Here is a 23,728-nt window from a genome sequence, read left to right on the forward strand (position 1 = left end):
CACTTGCACCATTTTCTGATAAACCAAATGATGTTTATACAACATACAGTTGTGGTGAGTGGGTAGACAAAGACAAACCGCGTAATGTATCTTTTATGTTATGTACAAAAACAAATAGACACGTTTTAGCTACATATTCGAGTCCCTTAGAAATTTTAAACACATTATTAATTGCCGATTTTAATGATATGCGAATCGACCCATCATGGAATGTAATTTTAATAGCATCATTAAATAAATCTATTGAAGCAAAACAAATGGAACCCACTTTTCAAAACTATAGTTCATTTAGGTCAACGTTACTTCTTATAATTATGACGTGTTTTAGAACGCGCTATGTATACAACCCTAGTAGTGATATAAAACAATACACCAAAGGTACTCACATTAACTTTTCAATGAGATCTAGTTCTATAAAGGTAGTACATGCATGTCTATCTTACGATTGGTTCGATTTCGTTTTGAATGCATATAACAAAGGATATTTAGGTACTCCTAACAAAATTGTAAAAGGTAAAGTCAATTGGTGGAAATTCACGCCTCCCATTAATGTGGCAAATGAATTAGAAGGAGCAGTAGAATCTACGTGGCCATATTACGATCTCGATTTTATTAGAATTTACGATAATTTTATTAGCGATACACTGTGGAGCTATTACGGTAGAAATTTGCATAAACGTATAAGTGATGTCCTAAATACATTACCTGATGTTATGACAAATCATGTTGGTACTTTACAACAATCGCAAGTTATTCCAATGCATATTCAAATGGCAGTTGTTTACATGTACTTTACAGAATACGTAACAAATATTGAGCGAGACGGGGTTTTAAGTAAAATGACAGCTGCAATTCAACCAAATACTTATGCTCCACTTAATATTCGCAAAGGTTATGCGTGTAGTTTTGAAAAGACATCAGAAGTTTTTACGCTTCATTCATTAGATTTAATAGATGAATTTGTCAACGTCAGTTACAAGTTGATTAAAGACAAACCAATTTTGAAATTACCAGATAAGTATTCTTACAGTGTTGAAAATATGCGTCAAAATTTTGAAAAAATGCGTCACATATTACTTAACAAGGAAATTTTAAATTTTAAAGTCGTGAACCCACACATTGTTGATCTCATGCACATAATTCTTTCCATCAAAGAATGTCTAATGTACACGTACAACGGACATCGTGCAAGTACCTTTATATCCAATTTACTAGGATACGAATATAAAGGTAATGCTATCGATATGTCCGAAATATCAGAAGTAGATACATTCAAAAAATTACACCAATATGTAACAAGTATACTCAGAACGAATAATCTTCCTACTATGTCGTTGATTCAAGTTAACAATGTTTATGAATGTTTCGTGAAGAATGTGTCGCATGCCTTATCTGAAAAGAGAACTAGGATACCGGACACGAATAGACGAAAAAGACGACGATATTGCATCCCTTAGATTAAATAAAAATGTTTACCTTAAATATACCACCTGGTAACGTGAGCGTTAATATCACACCTCTGGTTCATTTCGAAAGATGTAAATTGTCGGCGGATAACGCCGCAAGGCAATTTACAGCTCAGACCACAACAGCCCCAATACCCATAAAATATCCGAGTTTTAAAAGTAACGTCTTGGAAAACGTGACCTTTTTTGGTTTCGTTATACGAGAAACGAGATACGATCCAAATAATTGCAACTTAAAACATGAAGTTGACATCGACGGAAATGTCGTCACCGTGTCGGAAAATAATTCTTGGCTTACAAACAACACAGCTGGTGGATATGTGTACGCAATTGATTTGTCGCAAACACAACAACGAGGTAGATATCTTTGTACACTCGATCACATATATCGTTTATTAAGTGGAATGGTAGTTGAAAAGACTGATGCATTTGCGGTCACGAATGCGACTCGCATTATAGATGCAGATGAACGAGAGACGAATAGTCTTTTATGGTATAAAATTTCTTCTCTTAAACACCCATTAATCCACGATATCATAGACACTGCGGAATATATTTGTCATGGCATTAGAAGTCTTTATGACGACACGCCAATGTATACATGCAGACCGGAACACAATTGGGGTGCATGTATTTTAGATTTACTCAGGGCATCAAATTTTAAAACGCTACGAAAAAGTGAATTGAAACTCTGGACTGATATTTTACTAGACGAATGCCCTACCATGATCCACGACGCGGTGTGCATGTTATACGGTCCAATCGCATACTTTAAAATAATGACTCTTTTAAAAATTAAATACTTACCTAAAAATGATCTTGACGTAGATCGTATACCAATACCAGATTACAATTTGTCTTGTATCAACGTGATACAGTACTTGGCCCCTTTAGTTAAGACACCCATATTGACTTACGTCCCCACAATGGTGCAATCTGATTTCGAATGTATAAATGACTATTCTATTGATATCAATCCAATATTATTGGCCTTTAGAAACATAGCAAATGTCTGGCTGACATTTTTATATTCGGATACAAATGCTTTTTTAAGCTTGCAAGGGCAGTTACAAATCAATACAGATTTCAAAATAACATGGGATACTGGTACGAATTCAAGTTTTAAATACGTTTTTGCAAAAAATAATGCTTCTACGATCGAGCTACAACAAGATTTGGGTCCATTAAACGCATTAAATAATTTACTTTTAATAAATCCAAGAGATCTTATAAGTGTAAGCAAGTGTAGAAATGTGGACTGGAACGCAGTTTTTATGCTTGCATTGAATAAGCCTATAGAGCTCACTATCGAAATAATTACAGCATGTCGCATCTTTTATATGTTTAGTACTGTAGATACATTGAGTATTAGGCCACCAGAGCGATGTTTACACATTACACAATGCATGCGTCGCCGATCGCCAAGCATTCTTCGTGCATGCGAGCGTTACGATTGGTTAGATTTCGTCTTGGAGACAATTACGAATAACAACAAAATTTACAGTGCCGATGGTATAGTTAAAGAATTAACGAATCCACCTTCAGCTAGAGACAATACAGTGGGATGGCCTTTATTTGGATGTCGACAATACTCTTCTGATGTCGAAACCAATGTTTGTACTCCTTTAAAAACGCATATGGGTAGTCGCGTAAAAAGGATAGTGACAACAGTCTCCGTATGGAAGAATATCGTGGCTAAATACGGAGGTTATACCTCGATGCCCCCTACGGGAAATATCAAATTCTCTTTAGGTCCTGTGCTATCTATCGTATACGATAAATTTTTAGATTACGATAACGCACCATTTGGTCCGTTATATTTAAAGACGTCTAATAAATTTCGCTACGATGAGCTAATACCGGCAGCGATTGTTTCTGGAAAAATGGAATCGGCAAACGACATATGTGAAAGATTACATTTGGCGGTAATGGAAAATATAAGAATTCGTGGGTGGGGATCGTTTTATACAACATCAACTGCGAATATAATAAATTCTATATTACAAAGAAATAACGATCAACAAACTAATCAAGAAATTTTATTACAGTCGTGGTCACCAGCACCACATGTTTGGATTGTTCTCAAAAACGATAAAGTATATCTTATACGACATAACCATTTTAACGATGTCGTTGCATTAGATAAAGAACTGTATACAAGTATGTTACTTAGGTGGCGACACGAAACTCGTCTTTCTATGTTAAACGTGCAATCGCAACCAGCAAATCAGAATACCATTACGAAAAAAATAGTGGAAATTGGAACATTTACCCCTATTTTGGAAAAACTATACAAATTTTTAATACACGATTGTTGTACGTACCGTTTCTTGTTTATAGAATCATATAAAGCACCAAAATTGCATGTTGACGAAAAAATAGTTTTGTTGTTACACTGTTTGTTATCACACGATTTAGGGTCTTGTATGCCCGTCACAAATGCACACGTAAAAAAATTGGAAGACTCTATTACGATCCAAAGAGAAATTTTACTATCAAATTTATTTGGGACGGACGGAGACAATATTTGGTCTAAAGAAATGAAATCGGCAACAACTGGAAGTAATTTAAATGAAAAATTTCTTATGTGTACGAAGCCATTAAAGTACGTAAACGATGTGTTAAATTCTTATGACAAGAGTGGGTCTGTTACATTTAAAAACACACCATTGTCTCTTATTGAGGTCACGTATTGTATCGACGAATGGTTGTTGAGAATGACGTATAGACCTGTATCGTATATGACATGTTCTCTGAATATTGCGGACGACTTCCATAATTCAGATCATCGTGCGTTGCGTGCAAATGTTGTGCAAACTGTGATTACAAAACTACTACTGCATATAAAAACCGATTCCTATTATTTTCGTACATTACTAGATGTCGGGGTTTTTTTAACTGGAGTTGACCCATACGTCATCACTAAAAACATAAATAATTTATACACTATACCATTAAATAGGCATTACGAACATTTGGATGACGATCATCGTATCAATAATATATTAAAAGAATCTAAAAATTTAGACATTTTAACTATATACACAGCTTTTAAATTAATCGATTCTTTGTCATAATTAATAAAAAGAAATATGAAAATATCTATGTGTTTAAAATTGTATTCGCACAACACTCCAATTTATATAAATGTTACACCGCTTATAGGTATTCTGTGTGGTGGATCAACAAATTCCATTGGTTCTTTAAACATTCCAGATTGTTCATTGGTACCAAATGGCAACAAAATTTGTTTCTTAGTTACTTCAAAATATTTGACGGCAGAGTATGATAACGAAAGGATCTTGTACGAAGTGGAAACAAATGCAGGTTACATAAATAATTCCAAAACAATACTTGCAAGCCAATCTCGTCAAGGAGCATATGTGTATGTATGCAGTGAATTAATATCGGGTAAACCATTAATTGTACTTGGTACGTTAGATTCATTTTTATTGGAACAAGGTGTATATGTGAACAGTGATTTGAAGCCAGTTAGGTCGATTAAAAGTGTATTTTTGAAGGATTATTACGGTAGAGAGCATGTTAACGAACAGGAGTGGAAATTCGATAGGTTTACGTACGTTATGACTACACATAGGTTTGATTCTTCGTTTGAGAGTAACGTAATGAACGTAAAAATGTTAGTCACTATAGATGATCCATCCCCTCTTGTAAAGAAGGGTATGCATCTATGTATGCAAGATGCTAGTGTTTTAACAAGTGATTATGATTTATTTAAAGACATACCTAGTAGTGCAAATCATCAGCATAGACCTTGGTGTGTTAGTCGTTTTGCTCTTGCTGCTATAGAGAAGAGTCCATTAGATGATATGTGTAGATATCTGGTAGCTCTCTGTTATTTCGGACTAAACACAGAACCATACACTAAAAAAACGTTTACCGATTTTTGTATGCGACACTCTTTACCATACGATTGGAGGTCTATATTATGGAATAGAGTGAAAAATTTTTGGAGAGAGCGATTTGTAAATTATAGAAAACGAAATAAAACTTTAACATCACACTCGCATTATAACTTTTATTATAAAGTATATAATAGTGTCACCAATGATGAAAATAGAATTGACAGATGTTGGATGAGGTTTAATCAAAATTTAAGTGGTTTGTTAGGTCCAAATATATTTTGTGCGTTGATCAATCCCAAAACTGATTACGTACCTACTAATGATTTTCCAGACACAATTCCAAGTGCAGGTAGCGTGAATACTGCGCCAACATATACCCCATTTAAATACACTTCATTTGATAATGATCATGATGTCATCAATACAAAAGAAGTAACACTTGGTGAAGAAGGTATTGAAATTATATTTATATTTAAATCACTCGTGTTTCCGTTTGATTTTGATTCCTTTGAGTTTGTAAAGTTCACTGTAGATGAACATAATTATTTGAAAACTTTTTTCGAAACTACGAAAAATGGTTTATTTTCACAACTGCCTAAATTTACAGATCTGAATGAGGAAGATATGAAATTATTAGTAACGATTCCTTCGGATACTTGTGGAAAACATAAGATGATTGACATTTATATAAATCTATTAAAAGCCTGGTGTGGAGTCCTTCATCGGATTCCGAAACAATCCAATGAAGGTGATACTGTAATCGACGATATAAAATTAAAATGTTTTATTGGAAATAACGAACGCCGTTACGCATACGACGTTAACAAGGAACTAACCCCAATACATAACACAGAATGGCAGGTAATTAAATCATTAATTTCATTAAATGACAATGATGATGTAACACATTTTTCTCATTGGGATTTTATATTAAAGAAAATTACACAAAAAGATGACGAGGTTGTTCCATTGTGGTACACACCGATTGGAGTTGCAATGAGTAGCCTGATTGTCTTTACACACTTTAAAGATTTTCTCAATATATATGGAGCACAGCGAGTTGTTGATGAATATGACTTGTATGATGCGTGTTTATATGGGATTCGTTTTTTATGCCTATGTAAAGTGAAAGTAAATGACGTTTCAACAGATGACAGTTTCATAAATTTACTTAAACGACCAACGGAAAACTTTGATCATGCACAATTTTATTTAGACAAAACACCAAAAGAATCACGTCGATTACAAAATCTGTACGATATAGATATTATAAACAATATCATAGCTGATCACACTTTAAAGAAAATATTACGTCCACTTGTTCTTTGGTCACTAAGAGGTCGTGGTTCATTAGATGTAATGTTAAACGATTTCGTGACTAAAGGATATGTTTCTATTGGACGTGGAGAGAAAATAATATCAGGTTTGATCGAGAAAAACAGACAAGCGGTAATGGACGAACTCGGTAGTAAGAGGAGTAGTAGAATGAGGGATAATATGTTATACAATACTCGAGTGATTATATCTCAAACGGCACAACTTTTACGTGCGTTATTGGAACGTTTAATTATAAAATTTGAAACTGACGATATCGAATGGCCTTCTGTAGTATCGTCGTGTTATAGATTAGATCAATATAATGCATTTATGTGTTTTCAAAACGTTTCACAAAGAGATGTAAATGCAGACGAATATACCCTCGTTAGTTTAAGTACATATTATCCGTCATATATTTACACAAAGAACGATATGGCAATGTTGGATAAAATTGGTAAGGTCTTTTGTTTCAACGCATTAAATGTATTATTTTCATTACCGGACGATTTTCAACAAATACCGAGTATGCAAATTAAATACGACAATTCGAGTTGGTACGATTTTTACTCCGGTATGTTCATTAACGATGCTGTACGAAATTGTGTATTCTTTAATGCCAAGTGTTCTGAACCAATTGTAACAATAACTCAACGTATAAATTGTAAAACGCACTCTTCGTTACATCCAAATCTTCGCGCGATATTGTACAAAGATCTGAAGGACGAGGTTCAACCTACATTTACAGATTACGAAGAACTCGACGGTATTACTTTGAAACCGAGATATATTTTACATAAATTGGTGGTCTCTGCAGATGCTGTAGGTGAGACTATATCTGAGCTCTTATTAACATCTTATGAATATCATTTTTTGTCCTTACTTGAATGAAAAGCAAAGAAAAAAAATCGTTCGGTTTTTTAAATTAGTTTTTCAAATAAAAATTATTTATGATTAATCCATTGTTGATTGTTTGAGTAAAATAAAAATAATGGATAAAATCGTACAATATGATAACCTATATAATAAACACGTAATTCACTTTGATGAATCATACGACAAAAAACGGTCTTCTCACTTATATGTTCCGTTTTGGGGGAAAGGTGTATCAGATAAATGGTCGTCGTTGTCTTGTTCAAAATTGTTAGAATACATACAGAGCCCTAATGTTGCATTGGACGCTACTCGTTTGGGAAACATTACATTGAATAGCATTTTATTTAACGAATTATTAAAAAGAATTAATTATTGTAGAATCATTAGTTTAAAAAATTCAAATGAAATAGTTAATACATTATACGGACACCAGGCATGTGCAATAGCGCTAAGTAAGAATATATACGATGAGACTACGATCGTAGGTCGTACTCTTAGGCTAGCGAGAATACACAATGTTTCGTGGTTGAAATTGGACTTGGATGCCGCAAAACATACAGACGCATCATCTTCCATTTATGTTGTCGATGGTGACGATAGAATCATGTGTACCTTCGACTATTTACTTACTATTGTTGGATACTACTTGTATTGGAATTGTAGATTTGATTATATGTGTGATACGAACATTTATAATATACATATAGACGAAAGTATAAGTGTTAAGAAATATTCGGAAGGTTTGTTTAGGATATCAGAGAGAACATCAGAAAAGGATTATCTAATAAGTCTTTTAAGTTTTCTACAGTTTGGAGATTTCGATATAAATAATCGACATGAGTTACCAATATTTATTGGAAGTACTATATCCTCGCGCTCGGCTTCTCTGAGATGGTTAACAAAATCTAGCAAACCTTGGATATTAAGTGATTTTGCCTGCGAACGGTATAGAAAAGAATTTTTTAAACAAGTACAATTACCAACACTAAAACATTATTTTAATGTACTTCCAGACGCAAAAGAAACCGTCAACAACTTGGATGTATTTAAGTTTGCATATGGAATATTTAAACAAACGAAATTACCCGATCAATGTATAGACGTTTGCATTGCTTTTGGAGCCGATGTGTTTGTTGCGATACTGTCGTCTTTCGAAACCGAGAGAGATCATACATTGACCGAAGAGATTCTGCGTGATGTAGACGTGAATTCTGTGGTGGGGGTTACCTCTGTGTACGAAACAAATCGAGACAGTGGCGAGACGATAATTGGCTGTAATCACAGTATTTCAACTAGAGCGGTGGATCGACTTGGACGAACAAGGTTAATAAATGTAAATTTGTTAGTAAATCAAAATGGAGACGTTATTATACCTAACACTCACTATAGTTGTATATTCGATAACGTATCACCCGCTAGGCATAACGTCGTTCGGAAACCGCATTCAGTAATTTCTAAGAAACAAAGCGATCATTTCGCGTCGTCAGAAAGAATACCAGCACGACCTACATATTACGTGTCGTGTCCAGCTGAAATTGAAAAATTTTATTTACAAATAAGTAAAGTGAAAGTTTTGCGAGAAAGGTTTCAAGCGTTATACGACGATGTGGTTGTAAGTGTATGCGAATGTGCTTGGAATGGATTTCCTTCAAGAGATTCTTGGTTAGGAATGGGAAGTATTGTTTTAACAGGAGTTCGTGAGGACACTGCAACTGATTATTCGAAAGCTTTATGTTATAAAGTTGTAAGTAACGATTCCTTAAACTCGTTGCGACCATCCAACGATGTCCAAGCATTTACTACTTATGAGGCTGTGTATGTAAATTACTTTTATGAGGATACGTATATGGTTATATTAAAGGTACCAGTATCAAATGTTTTAATCTACACTATAGTCAAGCTTACAGAAAAAATACAAAATATAGACGTACAAATTCAACCGAGTACTATACGCATTAATATACTAGAGAAAACGAATGATCCATACGAAGTCTTGAAGTCTCTGGTACGCAGTGCTTTATTATACGATGAAGAGTTGGACTTGAAATGGTGGCATTTACAAGACAATTCTATCGTACGAAATCGTCGGTTTAGAATGGGGGTTGCGTTACACTTGCTCTACGGAGATGACATTCCAGAAGACGAAGTCACTTTGCAAGATGAAAATAAGAAAAAGGCATTTATCAGGGATTGCGTCCGCGAATATCTCGTAGAGTCTTTATACATTGACACGTCCCTTGTTGAATTAATGATAAACGTACACTTGAAAAGGCGATATCCATCTATAGAACAACCACCTATTCACGTATATATGAATGATCCTCTAAAAATGCATGAATTTGGGCGCAGGCTTCATAATGTTTTTTATGCTTGGTTAGGTTCAAAAATACACAAATCACTTTATGAAATATTCTCAATAACGGATAAAACATTACTAGATCCTTTGCATTTATTTAACACAAGAGGTGTTCACGCTTATCTAAAAACAGACACGTTAAACGATTTACATCAATATATAGTAAATGATTGTTCAAATCCAACACCTGCTAACGTGTATACATATTTAGAGGTACCGTTTCATAACAGTAGTAGCTTTCATTTAATCGACACAATCACGGTGTACAATCTTCCGTTTTTAGGTGATACTTTATATGCTATGAAAAAATTACTATTACAATCTCCTCCTCCTCCTTCGGGAGGAGGAAATGACAACGAAATATTGAATAGAATAGAAAACCTAACTACACTTCGAAACACAGTCTACGCTGCAAATAATGCTTTTGGGTTGACTTTACCGCAACTTTTCGACATAACAGACTATACATATTGGTTGAAAATGTTAACTAGATATAAATATGCAACAAATTCTATGCCTTTAGACGTTGCACTAAATCGTATATCGAATTCTTTACTTCCATCCGTGATATTTGAAAAGAAGGGATATTTTGACATGAATGTAAGATATTGGATTAAGAAGAATCATCTAGGATCACACGTTTTAGATATTTGTAAACAGTCTATTTATACATTACAAATTAATGCAAAACAACAACATTCTTATTCTTACACATATTATAGTAATCTTCCGCTATTACATCAAAGTTTGATTCAAAGAAGTTTTGATCGCGCAACACCAATCAAAGAGGTGCCTGGTGTATTCGCCTCTTTTTTCACTAACAACGATGACCCTACGTACATACCAAATCTAGACAAAGATACCGATAGATATTTATCTTTACAGCAAATGTTTAGAATACGTGGCGATGGTTCGCTGCTGGATCGTTTTTACGATAATTATGATCTCAATATCAAGAACACATTTACGCACTGTGGCGTTGCGAGGCTTGAAATGTTATTGCCAATATTATATGGATTAGGAGATGTAAATGTAGACATCGTGTTTGATTCTAATAACTTGGCAAAAACTTTACAATTTAATTTATTTAAAGACAATAATCCAAGCGTAACCGATTTTAAATTATATAATACTTACAGACAGTTCGCAGATACGATAAGTGAATATGGAAACACTTTTTCAACAACCGACGCTACATTTATGATTCAAAGTGTGAATAAGGACGTACGTAAACAGGAAATATTGACCAACGAGACTATAAATAGCAAAATCAAGGAGATTTCGACATCATTGGAACCTCTACAATCCCCTCCAGGCTCACCACCACCACCAGCATTACCGCCAGTTTCGACACCAGCTTCATAGAAAAAGATGGAGTGTTGGTCTACAAGAGTCATGCAGCGCGCATGTAACGAATATTTTTCCGATGATAATGGAGAATATTTCCTTAACGATGTCATTACCGATATGTCTCTTGAACAACTCAAACATAAATATTCAAAATTACCAGTAGAGGTGATTGAAGATTATCGAAACATTGTCTTGACGACGGATACCATTAGTTATCACTACAGAGTTTTCAATCGCCATTTAGGCGATAGATTTAGGGCTATCGTGTCGGTTGTTCTCAAAGACGATTACCTAACCAAGTACAAGTATGACATGTCGAACGGTTTCACATTGTTATATTCCTGTAACGACGAGCTGTCTCCAGTTGAATTTAACGTTTCATACGTTTATCATCGAAACGATCTTCAAATGGTGTTGGAGGGCGTATTCAACGGCGAGGAATTCACGCACGTCTCTTCGAGAGACACGTCCACCGTCTACAGTAAAAAACAGGGGTACTCTCGTCCAAATCCGTCGCATCAAAAAATTCCCACGTACAACATCACCGACGAATATCAACTGAGAAGAAACACTGTGAGAGCATCTACGAATATACCTTGGGTGTCGTGTGGTTTGGGGCGAAACAGCAAAATATCTAGTGTATATTGGAATGACACTGCATACAACAAGGAAGACAACCGAGTGGTTTATGTGTGTGACGATACCGAACATTGTGTGACAACTAATTTTTACGACGAAACTATCTTGAAACAAGTGATAGTTACAGAATGGTTCGTCTTTCCAATACCCACTCTACATCGATCCAAGAACATCGATTATTGGGTTACCGTTAAAAAGGCTGTAGAGGCAACGATGTGTCGGTACGCTGTGATTTCAAACGACGACGAAAAAGTGTGTGCGTGCGAATCTATCGATCATTCATTAATATTATCTAAACTTCAAACTTTCATCAAGAAAGGTAATTATAAATATAGATTAACGAACGAAAATGTCCATTGCATACGATTGGGAGACAGCACTATAACTGCCGTGGATACGAGATTTCACTATAATGCCATAATGGTGTGCTTATCTACAATAGTGTCTGGTACGACTTCTAAAGAGGCTGAAACGCGGGCAAAACTTGTTCAAGCTGTTCAAACTGGACTCCTCGCACACATGGATTTTTTTTTTCCATCCAACAGCTGTAGTATCACCACTTCGAACTTTATTACATCAACCGAACTTGATAGGATCGTTTTCTAAAAGAGAATTCAAATTGATTACACATGCTTTAATATACGGCATGGAATGCACTTTATCATCCGTGCGTAAACTCAAAGCGATTCATGTACCACACACTACGTTGGAGTGTGATATGGTCTTTTTACGTTACGTAGTTTTGTCGAAACCTAATCATCAAGACATGTATAGGAGACGATTTCAGATAATCCGTCACAGTAACAATCAAATGGTCTTGGTTTCAACCTTTAGCAGGCGGCCGAGAATACGTTGGATTGGATGCGTGGCTACGTGTAGTCCGATCTACGAGGCAATAGGAGGAGATTACGATCAAATCGCGATTATTAAAAAACTAAAACTTAGAGATAAAAAATATGAAGAAAACGACGAACTCGAAAACATAATAGCGAATTGTGATTTTTATTGTTTTGACGAAACTTGCGGTCCTGCATATTTCAAAACGAATAAAATCGAACCATTCGTTTGCCCCTACGAATTCGTGAACGATATGACAATTATACCAAAGGCGGCACAGAACACTATATCCGATAACAGTAAGGCGTATTATTTTTATAAGAACAGGTGCAATTCGTCGGACATAACGATATACAACATTCCACAGGATTATAGATCATTGTTTGATCAGGGAGAATACACCTGCATCGATGTTGGACACACTTTATTGGATGTATTTGTTAAACTGTCAATATTTCGCGATCTTAATCCGTCGGAAAACTTTCCCGTAGCAATTTACATTTGGGAAGATAAACAACTTTTGTTTAGCAAACTATTGACAGATAATCTAAACAAATATTGTTCGAGTAAGAATTACGACAGACAAGACGTTATAAAGATAATTGTGATGAGGAACGCACAGTGTGGTAGACAAGTGCACAAATATTCCGTAAGATACGTCTTACAACCTCCGCCATTTGTCGAACAGACTATTGCGTTACAAGCAAAACGCATAAAAGATTACAGAGAAAATTGCGAACGCGTGGAAGGAACAGTGACAGACATTGTCTCTGGTGGTATTCGATTGGATTCCATAGCTTATCCAATATATTACGGTATGGACAACTGGTCCCAGGAGGACGGATTGCGCACCATTTCTTACGTTTACGCACACAATGCACATTCCGACCACACGTTCATCTCTGTTACCGTGACGCATAAGAAGCCTCCAGATGCTCCGAGTGATTACGCCTCTTACGAAGATATGGTGAAAGACCGCACACCTTCTAACATACACACGTGCCAGATAGCACCTGCATTACAATACACTCGAAATTTTTTGCTCAATGCCGTAAAATATAAAGATTCCGTAATAAGCCTGGGTATGTCCACGCGTAGAAGACCGGTGGTGGTCTGTGTAGTTTCCTTTGAGTGCATTGCATATTTGATCTCCATGTGTGTGATAGAGACGAGTGGTGACGTCTTACTCGATTCCTGCGATTGTATTCCAATGAGAGACGCATATTTCAGACTTTTAAAATATCAAGTCGTAGAAGACGTGGATCCACGTAAAGTGTGTGTCATAAAGTGTTTAAAAAATAGACTCGATCGTTTCGGATTGTATAATACATCGTTTCCATTGAATAAAAAACGTCGTTATAAATAAACAAAAACCTGAATCATGTCTTTCTTAACGCACGAAAAACCACCCGAGGCGTCACTCAACAGTATCGAGTACGTAGTAAATACGCTCGAAAAATTAAATACGCTAACTGGTTCTGAAAACAATCCTTGCGTAAACGCTTGTTTAGGCTGTTTATTGCAGGACTTGCACGGTAGTGATCTTTTTTCGCGCGTATACGGAGATAACGAGAACGTGCAGGTGAGTGTCTCTAAGAAGAATCAATCGTTGGTAGACTGTGTAATGTGGGATTTCAGTTGTAACAACATCATATTTAGACCGTCGTCAGATTCCTGCATTCGTAAAGTAACTGTGAATTCGAATCCACCGCTTTTGAGCGAAATTGTTTACAGTAACGACACGAACGGAATTCTTGATTTCTGTTTGTCAAAAAATATGAATGATTTAGATAAGGTGGATTTGAGTAACGTGAAATTACTCATGGGACATGACATTTCATTGCTCTTTCCGAACGCCAAACTAGACTTTATTGACTTTTTGGACTCTTTCCCGCGCGAGGACGGGATAACAAAGATGACCACAGCTTTGTGTTTCACAACTCTTTGCGAAGTAGGTAGATTACGAGACGAGATGTCTAGTCTTCCAAATCATACTTTAGGGACCGTTTTAAGATTCGAATGTAAAGCTAGACGTCAATCGACCGTTCAGTTAACTGGCGTATATGTGCACGTATATACCCCCATCACACAAAACATTGAAAACACATCATTCGTTAATTCCATAAAAAGACACTTGGTTACCACTCTTACCAATACTAGAGAGGAATCTGTGAAACCGGATGACATGAGAATACGAAAGATTAAAATACCCACCTTTAAAATAAAATCCTTACACAGAGATTATAACTATGATGACGTAATACATTACACGAACATAGAACACTGCTATCCTTACGAGGGATCTCAATTTTATCAAGAACCAGAAGGTTTATACGATGACATCCCAACTATAATAAATTCACCATTCTGGTTGTTTGTTATAAAGGAAAACATTGTCATTAGTGCTGCGTTCGTAAACAAAAATAATTTACGTTGCATAACACAGGCATTGTACACGCAACCGGACTCGTTACTGAAAAAGTCTTCGATACTATACGATATACCTGCACGTCGAAGCCGAAGTACTTACTTACCGTATGATACGACGAAAGGGAAAAGTCAACTATTATCACTAAGTAAATCCGACTACAGTACAATATACGAAACCATATATAATCGGGAAATCGTACCGGAACAACAACAACAACACGTTTCGGAAGAACTACATCCCGTAAACGCGATCGAAGCATCCACTGTTTCGGAAAATCCACAAATAGAAGTAGCCCCTATATTACCACGAAGAAATCTCACAAGCGAAGAAAGGAAACGAAAGACGCGATTAACTCGTAATATATCTAAAACAGTGAAATAATGAGTCTTGTTTTGCATAGATATAATGACGAAGAAGCTCCAATTATAACACTCGAAAAAAGCAGTTACCATTCGTCCGTACAATCCTCTACCAGACATTCGAAAACCCCATACGAACGCCGTCGCGTCAGTAATAGATTATCAATTCACGCTACCGTTTTTTCGAAGATTAGCGAATATGCGCAAGCGGATCTCGTGGATCTACTTTATCCTCGAACTATGTTATGTCTCCATAGTCTTCGATTAACCGAAAGTCTTTTGTATTTTAGAGAATTCCTGGCCACAATTTCCAAAACAGCCAAGTTACCAGAGACGGTGACAAGTACACCAGATGCCATCATCATTGGAAACAACAATTTAGAACTCACAAATAGACCTTTATATGCCTTTGTAGATTTTCAAAGCGTCCAGCTTGGTATGCGTCTTCCGGATCGAACCGTTATATGTGGAAAGAACGCTATAGAGTGCCCCTTCGAGGATAGATCTCGTAGTCAAATAAGTATTTGTAAAGATTCCTTAATATATACTAGAAAATCTAAATTAATATTTAACAGTAGAGAGAACCCATTTCTAGAAAGCACCACTTGCTTAGTTAAAAGATTGATCAACATGGAGACTGAATATTTTACGAAGCATCCAAAAATTGATGTTTTATTGTTATTAGACATTCGTTATTAATTTATTGAATAAACATTTCACATATAAACCTTGATCTTGAGTTGTTGCACCATTTTTTGCAGACATTCTTCGCGATTTCTGTCGAAATTATTTTGCATCGTTCTCAGCTTGGCAAGAGTGCGGCTACGAGCATGACGCCCACTCTCTATGTCTTCCTCTTGTATTTCTTCTTTTTCCTTCGTAGAAAAGCAGCGTCTTATTATAGTTGCCAAGCATGGAGATCTCAGCAAAGATGTGGGATCCAGGATCATGGGGAGACTTCGATGTCTTCGTTGCATCACGTCAACCTTTAATGGTTTGTCTCCTCTAAGTTGGTACCGTGGGAAATCGTACAAAATTGATATGATGTAAATATTTGTAGGTACAGTTTCTTCGAAAACTTTGCGCATGTTTAAACCAATGATGTACAATTCTTGTATTTTCTCCCGTGTCTTCAATAAAGTGTAATCTGGTAAACGAAACATTGCTTGAAAATGTTGAATTACTTCACTATACGTTGACGAAAAACTTTGTGGGGCCGACGAGATAGATTCCAATTCTCTATTGGTTTCAAACATGGTAACGTACAGAACCAATAGCCTTGTGTCAATGCACTTGGCCATAGACGTGGTGTTGTCGTAAGAAACTGTGTCAAACCTTTTCCGCTTAGAACTTGGTATTGGCAGAGGATTCGATACGAAATGTTTAACGTGTTGCGGAATAACTTCAACAGTATCGCCAATGGCATAGCCACTACTCAAATTGAACAACAGGGACTCCATCACGACTGATCCCCTGTGGTGGTGGTGGTGGTGTCTTTTATAGCCTTCAAATGTTCTATTTTTACACCGATTCGAACTGTTGATAATATGTGTTTACTCAAGGATCCCACGTATTTAATGTGTATAGGCTCCGTAATGTTTGGTTCTTCGCATTCACATTTGGTTACGAATGTATCTAGAATCGTGCCACATTCTACGCATTTTTTAGCACAATGCATCATTTCGGCGTGCGTCCCTAATCTCTTTAAAGAAACTGTAGCACCCGTAGCCATGAATGCCGACATTTCCATCTCCCCCAAGCGTGAACTACCTTCGTTAGCACGCCCCTCAGTCGGTTGTTTGGTAAATAAATTATATACGTGTAATTTATGGCGCATATGAAACTTATCTTCCGGTATGTTCTTTTGATGTAATAACATCACTTTGTGTGGACATAAACAATTACGTGTAACGAGTCCGGCGCCCATGTGTGGTAAAGTGTACCTTTCGTGTAAAAGGCCGCCACCTCTATCTTCACCTTCCCTCAGTTGTCCCATTGTAAGACGAGACAATAGTGTATTGGGATGAACTAAAACGTCTGGTATGGTACCGGAGATCGTTCCTCGTGGCATGTCTTTGTCTGCCAATATTCGGCATACCACTCCCTTTTGTCCGTGCATAGTTGCAAACTTATAACCGTACGTAGGTCGCAAACAACGAGTAGTTATACAAGATATTTTTGATTTTTCGGAATATGGAATCCACGAACATTTCTGAAATACAAATCCATAATGTATTCGTTTACCCTGATAAACTACGGCGTAACGCCGATTGTCTGATAACTTTTGGCGTTTAGCTGCCGGTTCAACATCGTCAACGTATACCACGTGTCTACCTGCAATGGCTGCATGAACGTCATCGAAGGATACTGCTACCAATGGCATTTCATAAGTAATAACTGTTCCAGGAGCAACTCCCCACAGATCGTCGTCGTATCGCACGAAATTATTCGGTAAAATTGATAAAATTTTTTGATTTCGCACGTTATTAGCTACCACCATCATTTTTGTCTGTATGGATGTTGCTTTCTTTACAAACGATTCGGAAACTACCATACCGTCTTCGACACACCAGTTTATTGCTAGTGGTAAAACTATAGCTTCTATGAAATCTACATTTAAATTTTTGGAGAGTAGCGTTTTAGATTCCGAATTGTGTACTATACAGGGTAGATCGTTGACCTTGGATCTGGAAGTGGCTTGCTTTAGCATGCCGAACCCGAGCGTATTACGTGATGGATCGTTGTGTTTACTGAAATTATTAAGACACGCCGAAATACACATTGCGTGGTCTTTTTTACTCGACAATAAAATACTTCCAACCGATCCTCTGAAGACGACGTTAGATTGTAAAACGTCTACACCGAGAGGTGTGCGCCGATACAATCTTCCACTCTGCCCGTACCCGAGACTCAAAACTGACATGCGTTCGTAGACAATGTGTAACATGGGTATTTCTTCTGCCAATTTCAAAAGCTCCCTAGGCTTATCATTGTCGCATTCGATTGTGCTGTCTCCACCGGTAGGTGTGTACAAGCCGATGAAATTCGAGTTAAAAGTAACGAAACACCTCGTGTCAGTACAATGAATCATCGATAGAAAGTCTGCCTCGCTTGGTTGCGTGTTCAAGCAGTTACCCAATAGCTCGATTACGCGTTGCTTAACAATGACTATCTTATATGCCGGGAGAGTTGCTGTATACTTTGTTCCCGGAGTTAAATGTTTCGACATGCCTATTTCGGCACCGTCTGGTGTTGCGGTAGACGATACAAAGGCGAATTGTGATGTCTGGACTTGACGCATGCAACTTTGTTTATTCGTTTTGCTAAAATTTACAACGGTACGATGTTCGTTAGCAACGCTTGCAAATGGAGTTTCGCATGTAGCACTCAATACGAATCGGTTGAAGTGAGGAGTAATCACGTTAATATTAGTATGATCGATGTGTAATAAATGTTTTAAAATGGGCACCGATTTAAATACGTTTTGAGGTAAAATGGCGATGTTCCGTCCATTTTTTCGAACACACTTATGAACGTGGTCCGACAATATTTGAGAAGGTTGTTTAATAGTCTTGTTTATGTAATCGTTCGTATTCGTAATTCCCTTGAATCCAGATGCGCACGCCGCAAATTGTCTTTTAGCTATTACGGAAACGATAAAGATTGACTTATTCTTATGTAATAACCTTTCATAATCGGCGTGATTAACTAATAAATATTCAACATTTGGAGAATATGTAGAGACTCGTGTTGTTAATACGTGTTTATCTCTCCCCAAAGTACTCAATGCATGTACAACGTTGATTGGTACATAATGGGTACTGTTGTAGGCTTTATAAGTACAGGACATTCGCTTCATTGCCGATAGCGCCAATTCGGACGATCCGTCGTACTTAATACCCCATAATTTCGTATTTGTATGTTCTTTACTACTCACCACAGTAGTACTATTTGAGTCAATGTTCTCGATTGTAAATATTCTGTTCAATAACTTTGAATATTTACTTACACTTAAAATATTATCTCTTCCTAAACACGGGATATCTGGTGAGATACTTTCGTAACTGGTGAAATATTTTTCTTTACCCCGGACGATTATTCTACCCAAAACACCTTTGGATCCATCTTTCGTGAAGCATCCGATTGGTAAATAATATGATCCGTGATAAATATCATGAAACGTAGGTGCTTCTTGTTCACTGAATCGCCCATTCCCAGAAACTGCATCAGTGTCCTTCAGACTTTCCCTGATGCCTGGGGACCCCTTGTCTGCTAGGATCATATCCCTGGGCTGTACCACACTTAGGAAGCCAGAGTCCACTGTCACATGGATCTCTGAACAGCGGCTTGCGTATGCCTTTGAAAGAAAGCAAATCACCCCGTTTGTTGTAATCGCAATCAAAAACTTCTGCGTGTACCCACTTTTATAGCTTGAGTAGAGTACACACTGCTGGCCTACACTACTCTGTTCCTCCGTCCTGACTTCAGTGCAGTCAATTATCATCCTGCAACCAGAATAGTTTGCCTTCGAGCACTCCAACAAGGTTGCTCTAATAATCCTTGACAGAGGCTGAAAAATCCAGTTGTGTGTCGTCGCAGTCAAGGTGGTAAACACTGCCTGAAAGTGGTGCGTCTCAGTCGTCCTGTCTACGTCAAACAGGACGCCAAGAGCGGTGTACCTGAGTTGCAGTTTCAGATTAACAAGAAACAACAGCAACCTATTTGGGAGAGACATGCATCAGCTGCGCTCGGGAAGAAGGGGCAGCACGTTCAAAAGCAGAGCGAACACTCGCATGCTCACATTGCACATGTCCTGCGAAGCATCCTCAGAATGCCGGATAGTCTTGTATCCTCCAAAAAAGCGTGTCCTTTTGTGAGGACTTCAGGGCCTTGAGGACACTTGTAGTTTGTGCTGCACCTCAGCGCCTTAGACCTCTCGGTGTGCTATCGGGGGTAGCCTTCCACGTTTTATGGGAGTATGTGTACTTTGACGAGCTCTGACTGTTGGCTCCAAGGTTGCCGGTCTGTGTCTCCTGTAAATGCAGTAGTGTTAGGACTTAGGCTGTCAATGAATGCTGCAGTGCTTAGCAAACTTATTCAAAACACGCAAACAGTGGCCTTTCTCGTGGCAGTGTTATCTTGGTGGCAGCCGAAAAACATCTCCATGCTGTTGTACACAATGTAACAACACAAGCAGGGGAGGCCACTTCAAGGCCAAGAAGTGCGATATTGCTGTAGCATCTGAAGAACATTGCACAGGCACACACGGAACAAGGCAGGCGGTATTGAGAGGTATGTCATGTACAACTAAAAACCCCAGTGAGCATAAATTCCTAATGAGTGTCCCTTTAAAAAACACATGCAAAGTAAAAAAAATACATTTTTTTAAACAGCTTAGATGGAAAAAGTATGTTATAAAACAAATTTAGAAAGAAGAAAATTTTTAGAGCTATATTTACAGCACAAAACAAATTTGTAGTTTGCGCCCGCGGGAGCCGCTGCTGGTCACATGGTAGACCTGTGCGCCGCCGCGCTGCGTCGCCACCGCCGCACGCTGAGCGTTGTGTGCTACCGCTTCAACGCGTTTTTCCATGCCGCCGCCGCCGTCGCCGCGCAAGTGCGTCTGCTTCGGGGCACCGCCGCCGTCATCTGATCGGCGCACAGGTCTATCCCGTCTGCTTGTGCTTTTTCAGAGCTTCCTTTGGGCTCTAAATGTTACTTATTAATCTTTGTTTTGTGTTATACTTTGAACAAAGATGAATAACTTACTTTTGGAAGCCAAAGGAAGCTTCCGAAAGAGCGCAGCAGCACGTGATAAATAGGGGCCAATCACATGATAAATATGGGCTACTTTTCTGCGGCGCCCGTGGTTGCGAGCAACAAATTTGTATAGCGCCGTAAATATAGCTCTAGAAAGTTTTTTTTTTTCGTTGTAAATTTGTTTTATGACTTCCTTTTCCCAACCCGGCTGTTTAAAAAAAAGTTTTTTTTCCTTTGCATGTGTTCTCTAAGGAGCTTTGTTTGTCCTCCACTTCCGAGAAGTTCTTCGCATTAGTGGAGTATGTGTCAAATAGCGCTTCGGAGTGGTCACAGATTCCAGTATCATTTTGATTTAGACTGCCATTTGTCAGCATTTTCTCAAGTGTCGCTTTCACCCGGCATGGTCTATGAAATTATTGGAGGCGGGATGAAACATGAAGAAGGATGAAATGTTTATTTTCAGAATGCACACACAAAGGATGGCTACAATTGTTTAAGTAATGGGAGGTGAAAGTTATATCCCAAGGTAAATCGTTCCCCACTTGTCTTCCTGAGGCCCTATCCTGCACAGCGGGACCAAGAAACCAGGACGACGTCTGCTGCGAACAATCGCAGCGGACGTTGAGAATTAAGATATACCGCAGAATTCTGAGCAAGCAGTCACTAAAAATTTGGAGATAATCGCAAAAAAATGGGGGATGGGCGCTTGTCCGGTCATCAATTTTACATATGGATGTACTGTGCTTATTTTCTCAGGTCTTACAAATTTGGAAATGGGTGCTTAGTGCGGAGTGGGCAGATGCGCGGTATTCTACGGTATGTAGGTGCACCTTAGATTCAATATTTGATACCTTATCGTGGCGTATGACCAATCTGCGCGGCGTATGAACAATGCTCAAAACTTCCTGTTTTCTTGTGGTGTCAAAATGAGGTGTATAGATTTCCAGGGTTCCTGTGTGCAGCACCAGTCATACCTTGCCAGATTCTGTGGTGAGTAAGCGTGGAGTTGCCGCAGCTCTGCTGTGAAAGCCGTGCCTTTCAAAGCTGCAGTACAGAAACTCGTCGTTACAATCAATGGCAGATAGTTTAGTGGTGTATAATCTTTAGATGCCGTTCTGTTCTGCAAGTAAAGTGGTTTTTAGTTTTTTTCTACTGGCATAAGATATGAATACTTCTGCGTTCCTCAGCATCACCACTCCTCTTCAGACCAACCTTTCCCTTCATTTCGTGGAACTATTTAGCCTGCCTTCTTGTTGGAAGCTGTTGGCTACTCTTTAGTATTGCGAGAACATTGAAGTCGGAGAAGGCACACAGAGGGCGGAACTGTCACGTGCATGTTTTGAATGCATGTGCCTTCTGCACTTCAAGCGTTCCAAAGGGTAAGAAGATGGAATGATACCTTGCCGTGATAGTGCCACTAGTTATAGAATTTTGTGTTTCAATACGGTTAGTTCAGGCATAGTAGTATACGCTATTTTGAGGACAAACAAACTTATCTTCTCAAGCCGGTTCATTCTTCAGTTCAACTATAGATGTCCCCAGATAGGCACGGTAGGATTTCCAGCCGAAAGGGCTGCAGATGTCAAATTAGCCACCTGTGTTTTAAGAGAGGCACAATTTGTGTTTTAAGAGAGGCAAGCTTGATCTCTTGTTGGAAAGCTGTGAATGTTACTTTTGCGATATATTGCAAGATTTCTGTGGCAGTGTCTTTGTCTATTTAAGGTTTCTTGTCTTGAACCAGCTGAATCAGGTAAACTAGGATGGCATAGCACGAAAGAAGTACACATTTCTTTGAAGTTGTGAGTCGAAGCCCGACCGGCGTGGCCTTTGTGAACCTCTTCTTGATATGAGATGTTTTAATATGCTCTGCAAAAAGTGCTGTAGATCATTTTTAAAGTCATTGAATTTTTTGCGTTTTGTTTTTGCAATAAAGAAAAAAAAAAGGCCCCATGGTGTAAGGGTACAATGCCCGCCTTATAATTCAAGGGTTGCAGGTTTAAAACCCAGTTCGGCAAAATGTTTTTTTTTCTTTGTGTACTTGTGCTGGCACATGCTCAGTGCAAGATGGTTACAACCAGCTAATTGACGGACGCCTAAACTGCGTTCGCATCCGTCAATTAGTTGACGGACGCCTACGCAGGACACCATACTGGCACTGCAAGAATTTGCAGTGGCAGTATGGTGTTCTGCATGATGGTCGGCTGCTGCACAAAGTCGCAGTTGAACAACAAAAAAGAGGAGAGCAAGCTTGCGGACTCCCGTTTTTTCAAGATTCCGAGAGCCTGAACACACGAGTGCGAGAAAGCACGGTCACTCTCCGTGAGAAGGCAACGCAAATGTCTTGTGTGAATCAACCGGAATGTCCTTGACGAAGACAAGTGTCAAGTGTGTTCAAAGTACTTCGTCTCGGGTGAGCGTTGGCATCGTTTGTTTTCGTCGGACATTAGCGGCAAGATTTCCACAAAGCTTCGCCC

General features: G+C 38.0%; 2 protein-coding genes across 3 annotated transcripts in view; both read left to right on the plus strand.

Moving 5' to 3' along the window:
- The window catches only part of LOC8033856, a 289,711-nt gene that overhangs the window by 199,464 nt on the left and 66,519 nt on the right, over positions 1-23,728 (plus strand). The gene's annotated exons all lie outside the window — the stretch shown is intronic.
- LOC121834768 lies at positions 3,364-4,543 on the plus strand. Its single transcript, XM_042288534.1, has one exon. The coding sequence runs from the start codon at positions 3,395-3,397 to the stop codon at positions 4,541-4,543; it is 1,149 nt and encodes a 382-aa protein (XP_042144468.1). The 5' UTR covers positions 3,364-3,394.

Source organism: Ixodes scapularis, unplaced genomic scaffold, assembly GCF_016920785.2.
Source record: "Ixodes scapularis isolate PalLabHiFi unplaced genomic scaffold, ASM1692078v2 PGA_scaffold10__122_contigs__length_95168666, whole genome shotgun sequence".
NCBI lineage: Eukaryota > Metazoa > Arthropoda > Arachnida > Ixodida > Ixodidae > Ixodes > Ixodes scapularis.

Coding starts and splice junctions, on each gene's coding strand:
- LOC121834768 (XM_042288534.1), top strand. CDS start 3,395: ATGGAAAATATAAGAATTCGTGGGTGGGGATCGTTTTATACAACATCA.